This window comes from Psammomys obesus, unplaced genomic scaffold (genome assembly GCF_907164565.1).
Source record: "Psammomys obesus unplaced genomic scaffold, mPsaObe1.curated_primary_1811, whole genome shotgun sequence".
NCBI classification, from domain to species: domain Eukaryota; kingdom Metazoa; phylum Chordata; class Mammalia; order Rodentia; family Muridae; genus Psammomys; species Psammomys obesus.
In genome coordinates, this window is record NW_026595981.1 from 13,291,767 (window position 1) to 13,303,254 (window position 11,488).

The window sequence follows — 11,488 nt, forward strand, 5'->3', positions numbered from 1 at the left end:
CCTCCAAAAATAAAACTAAAACTTTGTTCTGGAATAAAGGCAAAATCGGGAAGGGAGTGCGTTACCTGGAGCGTTTCGTTGTGGGATCTCTCATGACCATACATTCTCTAATTTCTCCAAATTTGCTAAAATAGTCTCTAAGGCTATCTGTAGAGAGAGAAAAAGAGAGATGGGGGGGGACGGTGGGAGAAGGTGTGGAGAGGGGGAGGAAAAAAAAAAAAGCAATGCAAATTTCTGATCAAGGACAAAAAGCAAAAGTAGTTTTCTGTTGTTATGCTGTTTTGTCTTTGCAATATTTTTGCACACGCGGGGGAAATTCAGCAACAGAGGTCGCGTAGAGGGCTCGGGAAAGGATTCGCTCTTTTAAAAAATAATAATAATAATAATAATAACCTTGCACAGGAGAAGTGGGGAGCCAATGGCGGGGAGGGGGGGTGTTTCTCACACCGGGATAACAAAGAGCAATCAAGAAGCCAAGAAGGGGGGGACCCGGGCGTCCCCCCCCTCCGTCCCTTACCTGGTGAGGTCTGCCAGCTCAGTCCACCGATAAACATTTTACTGGAGGGAGAAAACACAACCGAAGTGAGCACCGATGTCAGATCGGCCATTTTGACGTGTAACTTACAAAAGCTAAAAGGAAAAGCCGGGGGGGGGGGGGGGGGGGGCGAGCGCGAGCCGGGGAGGTGGGCTGGGGAGAGGGCGGGCGGCCCCCACGCCACCCCGAGGTGCGCGAGCGGCCCCCGGGGGGTGCGCGCGGGGAGAGAGGGGCACGCGCGGACGCCCCGCTCCGCACCGGCGCCCCGCGACAGCCCCGACAGGAGCCCGCGGAGGGCGGCGGGCGGGCGCGCTGGAAACTTACCCGGGGTCGTGCTGGGAGTCGTTGGCGCTGCCCGAGGTGCCCGGGCTCCCATTCGCCTCCATCGCGGAGCCCCCCCGCCCCCCCACCCCCGACACACCGAGCCCCACAGCGAAAGCGGAGCGCGGCGGCGGCCAGCTCCGGAGCCCCAGATCTCCGGCCCTCCTCCCCCGCCTCCTCCTCCCCCCCGCCCGCCCGGCGGCTGCGAAAGCTCCGCGAGCGCCGAGCCGGCCCAGCGGCGAGAGCCCGTCACACGTGGGCTCGGCTCAGCTCGGCCCCGCCGCCTCGCACACCCCCCCTCCCCCTCCCCCCCCCCCCCCCCCCCCCCCTCCGCCTCCTCCTCCTCCCCGCGCACGTGGGGCGGAGTTCTAGAACGTCGTGTAACCAATGCGGTGACGTCACGCACCCCGTTTGGTTGTCGTTTCCAGCCCCCCTCCTCCCTCCACACACACACACACACACACACACACACACACACACACACACACACACACACAAGCGCTCGCGCGCGCGCGCGCACACACACCCCGCCGGTCCGCGCGCGCACACGCTCGGCTCTCCCCCACCACCACCCAACACACACCGGGGAGGGGGGGTGCGGCGGCGCGCGAGCCCCCCGCGAGTTGAGGGGGGTCCCCGCCCTCCTCCCCCCCCCCGAGCCAGCTGGGCGGGGAGCCGGGAGAGCGCACCCCGAGCCGGCCCGGATCACATGGGCTGGGCGTGGGGGAGGGGGAGGCGCGGGGAGCCGGCGGGGCGGGGAGGCGGCAGCGCCCCCCGGGTCCCCCCGCTCCTCCCCAGCGATCCAAGTTCGCGGGCCCCTGCGCCCCAGCCGGAGGTGGCCCCCGCCGCCCGCCCTGCCTCCGCGCCCGGGTTGCCAGCCGCCGCGCGGAAATTTAGGTCAAGGACGCCTGGAGCACACCCACACCCCGTGCTCCCCCACACCCCCCCAGCGGTCCTCGGGACCCCCCCCGCACACACACACACACACACACGAGATCGGGGGTCCTCGGAGATGGAGGAGACCCTCCCCGGACCGACACCGGCCACAAGTTTTATTTTCCCTTTCCGCGCGGCAAGTTCCCTGGCTCCCGCTCCACGCACCGGCACGTCCTGCACGGCTCCCCGCCCTTCCCCGGCAGAGGTACGGAGCCGCGGCCGGCGAAGGTTATTGGGAAACTTTTGAGAAACTGACTCGATGCCATGGGGTGGGGGTGGGGGTGCCCGAGAAAGCACCCAAGACAGGGGTTGAGCGCTCCTCGGACCTCTTTTAAAAACATGATAAAGTAGGCTGTTAGGGGTCAAGGTCAAATGATTGGGGTTCAAAGCAAAAGTGATGGTGGAGAAGGAGTAGCAGGTTTGGGGGGCGTCCGGGAGGTGACTGGCCTGGGTGGTGGTTTCAGAAAACCCCTCGACCGTTCGCGTCCGTTGTCTAGTTTATTTATTACGTTTAAAGTTACTCGGGCTTCCTGTGTAGAGAGTTAAAAGTGCGTGAGAGTGAAATAGCCCTAGATCTCCCAAGACTTGGGGGAGGTCTTTGAAATAACAAAGCGCCCTCACCCCACTGTAGGGGCCGTGAGGTGCCTCAGATCCTGGCACACAGTAGGCGGTTAGTAAAAGTTCCCTTCCTCCCCTGTGAGTTCCAAAAGGATGATGGATCCTGTAACTTCCCAAAGGCATCATCGCATGCTTTCAGATCCCAGGCTGGCCAGATTCAGGCTGCATTCAATTTATGGGGTAGTTTTAAAACAGTACGGATACAATTATCCTTATTGTTTTAAATTATTACAGTAAACCAAGTTAATGTGGCATGAGGGGCAGCAAAAAGTTGTGGTTCACTGAATACCCAGATTAATGTTAGGCGTGTATTGATACCCAATTAACACTTTTCCATTAATTTTCACAGGATTAGGAGACAGTGGAATACACTCAGCACCGAAACTGTGCCGTGTCCACTGTGGGTTTCGGGACGTTTGGAAAACCTCAACACCTCCGAGGCCTTAAGTGATCAGACTTTCAGACTCTTTGCCCCCTAAATTGGGATACTGCGTCTCTGACAGGATTGACGGGGTGGGCGGAGCATTTGAAATGAACAATGTAAAAGTACCCCCCCCTTTTTTTAATGGCAAACTTAACATGGATCGTATTTATTATGAATTGTTACTGAATACAGTTTTTAGAAGGCACTTCATAAAGACTCTCAACCCACAGACCAGGCTGTTTCCCAACACTCCGACCAAACTGATTCTTGAATCATCTGGGGCTCCATGTGTTAAAGAGACAGGTTAGGATGGTGGTTGTTTATTGCGATTATTCTCTATCACAAAATAGAGGCAACTCCACTATAATCAGATTTTTTTTTTTTCATCTTTAGAACCACAGACCATCAGAGCTGGAAAGGCCTTCCTTTACCCAGCTCCCTCCTTGAATGTGAGAGTCCCAAAGGTGCCAGGCTGTCAGACTGCTTTCCTACCCCAAACAGTTAATCCCTGAGAGGGGCTCTGGCCATGGTCCAGTGCCTTTGGTTCTGTAGCATGCATGGTGGGGCTGTCCCTCACTAGACAGAAGTGGGTGGCTGCCTTCCTGATGCCCTCTTGCGTAAACGTTTTAGTGGCGACCTGAGGGGATGAGGCCCGTAGCTCTGCATCGGGCACACCAGGGACTGATACAGGGCTAAGAGGGAAGTCTCCATCATTCTAGGGTTTCCTCTTAGTTGGGTATCGTTAAAGTTGGAGATGGGGGGGGGGGGTCTTGCTGTGCGTGGACCCAGGCTGGCCTTGAACTCACGCCCCACTGGCCACCCCACCATCACCACCAAGTTTTATTTTCCCTTTGCAGATCGTGTTGCTTTGTTGAGATGCTGTCTCAGATGGCCAAGGGCCAACGGCAAACTCTAGATTGCAGAGGGTGGGTTTGAACTTCTGATCTTCTGGCCTCTACTGCTACGATAATAGGTGTATAGTTCACACAATGCTAGAGATCAAACCCAGGGCCATTTGCTTGCTAAGGAGAAAGTCATATGCCAAGGCTACCAACTAAGCCCCAGGACCAGCCTCAGGGGCCTTGTTTGTTTGTTGTCTCCCTACCCCAACCCCCAGGCGACCACATTTTGGTTACAGACCTTCCATCGCTCTATGATTCTGAGTTTTGACAAGTGTGCCCCATGTATGAGGACCACCAAGATAAACATGCCGAACAACTTCATTGTCCCAAACAACCAAACACTCCCCCCCCCCCCGCCCTTCCCTTTGCACTAGGAGTTGATTATTCTGAGTCTTTTCCCCTGCTCACTCAGGAGTACTGCTTTATCACTCACTGTGCCTTGGGGTCTCAGCCCTGCTAGACCCTTCCTGAGATTTCCTCTTTCCCCTTTTCTGCCCACGCCCACACTCTCCAAGGTTCTTTGGCCCCTGTTCCCCGTCCCCCACCTTTCTCTTCTATCTCTGAGCCCTCCCTGGTTGGCCATCTTTCCTTTTAATATTGGTGTGCTTCCTCAGCCTGATCTGTCCTCCAGCTATCCGCTCCCTGGATGACCTTCTGAACAGGATGAGTTTAAATACCACCTACATGCCGAGCCCACTCCAAAACTCCCACTTTGACCTTGCCAGAGTTCCCCGGCTGTGCTCAGGATTCTTTTCCACGTCTCCACTTAACCTTCCTAAAGAAACCACATGGCCAAAGCCACATCCATACCATTCTCCCCCTTTTGGAATCCTTGTCAGTGAATAGACTCCGCCGGCCTGGAAGCAACATGGTTGAACTCTGCCCTCACCATGTACATTCTACAGGGGTCTGTAGAATTCACCTTGTAAATATCACTGAAATCCATCTTTTCCTTTTTTTTTTAAGTTTTATTTTTATTGTATGTGTGGTCAGAGAACAACTTCCAGGAGGCTGTTCTCTCTTTCTCCTAGGTACCAGAGCTTGAATTCAGGTTGCCAGGGTCAGGCTTTATCAGCAAGAACTTATACCCAATGAACCATCTCACTGGTTCGTCAGAGCCATCTCTCCTGCCACAGTATACCAGACCTCTTGCACCTGACGCCCTGGAATAGTATCCCACAGCTGCCCACAAGGACTCTTAGTCCATTTATATGCGTGGAAAGCTTTCCCACATTTCTCTAAGCAGGTCAAATGTCTCTTGATAGGCTCTTAACCCACCAGAAGGTCCTCTGTGTACCTCACCCTGTGTGATCATTTGCTTTATTATCCATCTTGGCCAGGCCAGGAGTTCCCATCCATTTTTGCTCTCCCTGTACCAGTGCAGTACCTGCTAGTCCACGGTTGACAGTAAATAATTTTGGTGGGAGACAGATTGATAAATGAGTGAATGTCACTGTCCATTCTCACCCTAGGACCTTTTTTGTGAGGTCATGTTCAGAAGTCATATTGGCTACAATTTCCCTTTAATGCTTTTGTCTATTTATACTGGCTTTCTGAGATGGTGAATGTTGCTTCCTTGCTCGTATTCACCTTCTGGAACAGTGTGTTAAAGATTAGAACTAGATGGTACACACCGGGCTTCCTACCACTGGGGAGGCAGAGGCAGGAGGACCACCATAAGTTCAGGGTCAGCCTTGTCTGCACAATAAAGTCCCAGAGCAGCCAAGAATACACAATCCAACTCTCAAACAGACAACAAAAATACGATGCTTATTTATTCTTAAATGTTTTCTAGAACATTCTGGTAAATCTCTGGGTCTGGGGCAGCCATTTCATAGGTTGATTTTTTTTTTTTAAGTAGGGACACCATTTCCTTATAATTACAACTTTCTTTGTGGTTTCTGTTTCTTTCATTATATTTTTTATTCTTTTTTTAAATTTCATATTAGTTCATTATTTTTTAATAATTTTTAAGGAAATTATACATTCCATCTTTTTGTGTGTTTGGTTGGTTTGGTTTTTTTTTTATTTACTTGGTTGGTTGGCTGTGATTTTTCAAGACAGGGTTTCTCTGTGTAGCCGTGATGTCCTAGAATTTGCTCTGTAAAACAGGCTGGCCTCAAACTCAGTGATCCTCTTGACTCTGCCTCCCTACCCGGACCCCCTCAGTGCTGGGATCAAAAGTGTGTGCCACCGAGCCCTGCTGCCATCTAGATTTTTCAAATGTACTAACAAAATGTAGTTGCTAGCTCCCTTGTAACAAAGTTTAAACTCGGTTCTGTCTATAATGTTCATCCGCTTCATTCCATATATTATTTCACACATAGATTCCCTTATATCCATGCATCAGGCTGGAAGTCTGTCTGTGTTGTTTTGGGGGAAGAGGAGGATCTTGATTTGTTTTATTTGTGGAGCTGGGAATCAAATGTAGGGCCTCATGTATGCTCCAAGGTCTGTGGGGGCCAGTTAAGTTGTTTTTGTTGTTTTGTTTTGTTTTGTTTTGTTTTGTGTGTGTGTGTGTGTGTGTGTTAGAAACAGTTGTGAAAAGCCTTGTGAGCAGTAGGAGCCAAACACAGGTTCCTCTGTAAGAGCAGTGTTTGCTTTTAACGGATGACCTCTCTCAAGCCCCTATCTGAGTCTGTTTTTTTAGAGTTTACTTTCTATGATTATTTTCCAAAAAAAAAAAAAAAATCTCATTTTATGTTTGTTTTTGTTTGGTTTGGGTTTTGTACCACTTTTTTTTTTCCTGCTTCATTCTTTTGGTTCCTATTTATCTTACTTTCTTAACTATAGAAGAAGAATATTATGTTGCATAGTATCGTTTTTTTTAAGTGTCTTGATATATTGGTCTCCCAAGTGCTGAGACTGTATGTAAAAACTACTGAACATTATTACATTCTTTTAGCTCTAGCGTATTCTATTACTTTTTGATTTTCCTTTCTTTTTCCTAGTACTGAGGATTGAACACAAAGCCTCATGCATACTTGGCAAATTCCCCACCGCTGCGTTACATTCCCAGCCTCTGATGGCCCTTTCTTAATTTCTTGATGGCATAGTTCATGGTCTGATTTTGATTTGGTTTCCTTCCATTTTTTCAGGGGGTTTTGTTTTGTTTTTTTCTGAGACAGGGTCTCTCATAGCCCATGTTGGCCTTGAACTGCCTCTATCTCTCCAGTGCTAGATTACAGGCAGTGCCACAATTCAAAACCTGGTTAGTTTCACTTTATACTTCTTTTTTCTTATTTATAAGGTTGCAAACTTTTCTCTAGGTACCACTCAAACTGCATTTTCCAAGATGTATAGGCTTGTTTTTGTTTTTGTTTTTGTTTTTCAAGACATACTTTCTCTGTCTAGCCCTAGCTGTCCTGGAACTTGCTCTGTAGACCAGGCTAGCCTGGAACTCACAGAGATCCACCTGCCTGTGCCTTCTGAGTGCTGGGATTAAAGGTATGCACCACAACCGTCCGGCAATGTACAGGCTTTTAAATGATTATCTAGTTAATAAAAATTAGAATTTCTAAAAATGAAAAGTATTTGAACATGTTGATATTAATGTTTAACCAGACTGAACTAGAAATTTTAAAAGATCAGTTTCCAACATGAATCAGATACTTTGTGACTTACCAAAGCTTGCTTTGGTACATGCTTAATATTTTATAAATACTTTGTGTATTTTTGGAAAGAAATGTATATCACTTATTGTTAAGTAATTTCTACATGGTTCCCAGCAAGTCAGACTTACTAGTTACATTTAAATTTGTGATAAGCTTGCCGGTATTTCATTTACTTGATAATGTCACTTTTTAAAAAGGCACATTAAATTTTCTCTGTGATTGAAGTCTGGCAAGATGGCTCAGTGAGTAAAGGCCTCGCTGCCAAGCCTGAGGACCTGAGTTCAATCTCCAGGGCCCACATGGAGGGAGGAAAGGCTCCTATAAGTTGTTCTCTGACTTTCGTATGTGTACCGTGATGCTCCCAACGTACATGAAACAAATACAATAACATACAAAATAAATAATTTTAAAGCTTTAACTATTTTATGTGACCAAATTTGCTGATCTCTCATAAATCTCTCAAAATTTACTCTCTATATTTTAAATGTATGTTGACAGCGGCAGCAAAAAAAAAAAAGAGCTGCTAATGTCCCTCCACTGTAGCTAGGCACTTTTTGAAGTGTTTCTTCCTCTTACTTTTTACCTTGTGTAGCGTGTGTGTGCGTGTGTGTGTGCGTGTGTGTGTGTGTGTGTGCGCGCGCGTGCGTAGGCATCACTGTGCATGTGCTGGATGAGGACAGAAGAGGATGTTGGGTTCCCGGGAGCTGGAGTTACAAGAGGTTGTGCTCCACCCTGCCAGGGTGCTGGGAACTATTTTGGGTCCTCTACCATAGCAGCAAATGCTCTTAATCCAGAGCCATCCTTCCATTCATCACTGCTGGGATTACGGATGTGTGTCACCATGCCCAGAGTATGTGGCTGGGGCTGGGGACGGAACCCAGGGATTTGTGCATCATAGGCGCGAATTTTTACCATCAGTCATGTTGCGAATTTTAAAATCTATCTGTTGTTTATGCCCCTAATATTTTAAAGAATAGGCTTTTAAGGTTTCATTTTTACGAGTAGGAATGTTTTGCGTGTGTGTGTGTGTGTGTGTGTGTGTGTGTGTGTGTGTGTGTATGTGTGTGTGTATACCACATGCATGACTGGTGCCCATAGAATCAGGAGTATCAGACTCCCTAGAACTGGAGTTGCAAATGCTGGGAACTACCATGTCAGTGCTGGGAACCAAACCCCAGTCCTCTGCAAGAACAGCAAGTGCTCTTAACCACTGAGCCACCTCTCCAGCCCCCTAGTGTTCACAGAAACTGGTAAGTGTTGGAGTGATTTGTTACACAGCCCAGATAGCCAATACAAAGATCCTTCAAGATGCATTTTATATAGCTGCTTAGGGTATAGGTTTGCAGCGGGATTCATATGCTAACATTTGTAGAATGCTTTAGTTGGACCCCGAGCAAATGAACTGCATATTAGCTACAGAACAGCAATCGTGTATTATTAATGTGATCAGATTGCAACACATTTCATGTTCAATTAACTGAAATGCTCTTTCAGGAGCGTGGCTTGGCTCATCTTCTTATCCCTACTGCATACTTAGAAAAGGTCACTGTCAAGATAGAAAAGTATATATGTGATTTAAATGTCTTGACTCAGTTGCTAACAACCACGAGCGTGTTTTCAAATTGGAAAAGCAAGATTAATTTCAACTTGCTCTTTTTCACACAATGCTCTGTTTACTTTCTGCTATTGCATTTCCCTGCCATGCCGGGCGCCTGGCTTATTAAAGAGTCTGTTCATTTATCCGCCTCCCGGAGTCTCACAAGCCTTACTTTTCAAAACAGACATGCCAGACTTTACACCCAAAATAAAAGTGGGCTGTATTTTTCCTAGAAAACGTTTAGTGAAATGAGTTTTTATTCATGAAAATTTCACCAAGTATAAATTCCCTGTCGAAAAGTAATGGGTCCTTTGTACTCCTTAAATAAATAAATGTTTCTTTCCTCAGGAACCATGACTACTGAGTCCACTCCTAAATTCAGGGCTAGTCTGTGTTCCTCTAATAGAAAATGAGCATACGTATGGAGATCCTAAGCTGGCCCCTTCTCTGGCACTGTGTAATAAGGAAAAGCCACTGGAAATAGGATGTAACTGGAAGGGGGAAAAAAGATAAAGGATGTGAGATAAAGCAAAATTAATGTTTTTCAAATACCCTTACTGATCTGACACCTTTAATATATAATTATTTTCTTCTAACATTGTTTGATATGTTTAGATATGCAAAAGTCTATTTTAACTTCAATGAGAGAGAAAATGTTTTGTTTTTCAAACTGGGGAAAGGAATACAAAAGTTTTTCTGAAGGGTGAAAAAAAGCAAAAATATATTTAGCCGGTGGTTTTCTTTCCTTCTTTTTCTTTTTTCTTTTTCGTTTTCCTTTCCATGCTCCCCTTGGACAGAGTCAGAAATCTGGAGCTCTTGTTGAAGACTTTCACTCTTTTTCATTCCTTTCTGCTCTCCTTTCTCTCCTTTAGCTCAGAATGACTCCATGCAGCCAGCTAGATTACTCATGAATCAGTAGGACTTAGGGAGTGACCACAGCAGAGGGAGGACCTTCCCAGGTGGTAAGGGTGGACCTCGGAAAACATCACCTTTAGGAGCGTCAGGAAGTGGGCCAGGAGTCTGACTTTGGCCTCCCTTGACTTTCACAGGAGACTGGCTCCCAAGGTATGATAGGTACAAGAATTAAAACAGGAACTTTCTGTTTTTATAAAAAGAAAAGAAAATACCCCAGGGCGGCTCTCCTGTGACTGTTAAAACTGTTTAACTGCTGCTCGCCTTTCTGTCATCGCTATTCTTATACATGGAGGTAAATATTTTATTAAACATCTTCGAGCTAGGCAGTTAGGAAGCCCTCTGACGCCTGGGCCTGGCTGTCGCCCAGCGCTGCCAGGAGGGGGGCGGTGGGTGAGGAACGGGGTAGGGGGGTGGGCTGGGCAGGGCCTTAAGCAATATGCTGCCTTCGCAGAGGAAAGGCACCAGCTCACTGTTCTGTCCAGGGCTTTCCACCTGGAAACCATTTTCTCCTCTGGCCTCTCAGACTTAATCTTCCACTTCTTCTTTTTTTTTAATCAGCCACCACCTTAGCCTTGATGAAAGGGGCCGGGCTCCCAGAAGAAAATAACCCTGCCTTTTAACTCCACCTGGAAACGGTTGACATGGAGACATTGCCACCTTCCCTGATGCCTCTCCACTGGCCTTGGAGCTTTCCCCCACCGCCTCCACCAAGGCTGGCCTTGCCAAACACATCCAAAGATGACAGCTAGAACGGCGGGGTCGCCCCGCCCCCAACCCCTCCTCACTCACTCTATAGGTTGTACCTGGGGGACCATCTTTCAACATTCTCTGCAGTCGTGTCCACTCACCACAGCAGCGGGCTCACGGACCCACAGCTACACCGTAGTTTTTAAAACTTTCGTTCCCATTATACACCGTGCAACGGCTACAGTGTCACTCCGTTAGGTGTTTCTATCTCCAGAAAACCAACCCAACCAAATCTGAGCAGACCTCTGTGAGAAACTGCTACTTTGTGTAAGAAGGGCGCACTTGGGAGGACTGTGGGTGTGAGCGCCCTCGTCTGGTGAGCAGAGGAAGCGCTTTGACTGTCGGTTCCCCCTTCCGGTGGAGCAGGGAAAAGGAGTCTGTCTTCCTCCCTTTATAGTCTCCCGTTGCGGAGTTCAAGTTTCTGCTACTGGATTCTGACATCAAAATCTCACCAATTTAGGGGCTTCCTGTGGTTGATGCCAAGACCCACCACAAGAGCCCACGCTGCAATTTCTACAATTATTAACAATCAGCTGAAATTCCAAAAAAAAAAAAAAAAAACCCTGAAAGGAAGGGAACTCGAAGTTGGATTCAAATCTGCTTAGGCAAACATGGTATTGACACTTATAGAAGGGGGGGGGCGGGGGGGACGGAAAAAGGAGTGAGAGAGAGTGTGAGGGGAGCAAAGGGCAGGCTGCAGCACAGATTGCTTGCCGGGCAAGACATTCATGCTAAAAATAATGCTGCCTGGAGAGGGCATAACAAACGAAAGTGTGCTGTGTCCGTGGCAGGAGGAGCCAGAGGCTTTGCCAATCAACACTAGAGTTAGGACAATACTGAAGCAGGACCGTCATATAAGGCGGGCGGGAACAAGCATGA

General features: G+C 48.2%; 2 protein-coding genes across 2 annotated transcripts in view; one reads left to right on the forward strand and one right to left on the reverse strand.

Annotated features, from left to right (window-relative positions):
- Positions 1–935, reverse strand: part of Msi2 (musashi RNA binding protein 2) — a gene marked incomplete in the record, with an annotated part of 308,813 nt that extends 307,878 nt beyond the window's left edge. Inside the window, 3 exon segments of the mRNA XM_055620541.1 lie at positions 66–147; positions 518–558; positions 860–935. Coding sequence (XP_055476516.1) covers positions 66–147; positions 518–558; positions 860–921 — 185 coding nt within the window.
- A 308-nt stretch (positions 936–1,243) lies between these two features.
- LOC129686010 (uncharacterized) lies at positions 1,244–11,238 on the forward strand. Its single transcript, XM_055619587.1, has 4 exons — positions 1,244–1,248; positions 1,539–1,997; positions 2,760–2,857; positions 10,421–11,238. Exons 1-4 carry the CDS (start codon positions 1,244–1,246, stop codon positions 10,480–10,482), a joined length of 624 nt encoding a protein of 207 aa, XP_055475562.1. The 3' UTR covers positions 10,483–11,238.
- Positions 11,239–11,488: the final 250 nt, after the last annotated feature.

Bases quoted from the DNA above. Each gene is read 5' to 3' on its own strand.
- LOC129686010 (XM_055619587.1), top strand. The intron at 1,998-2,759 runs GTACGGAGCCGC...TAATTTTCACAG, and splicing joins CCCGCCCTTCCCCGGCAGAG to GATTAGGAGACAGTGGAATA. The intron at 2,858-10,420 runs GTGATCAGACTT...TTTTTTAATCAG, and splicing joins CAACACCTCCGAGGCCTTAA to CCACCACCTTAGCCTTGATG.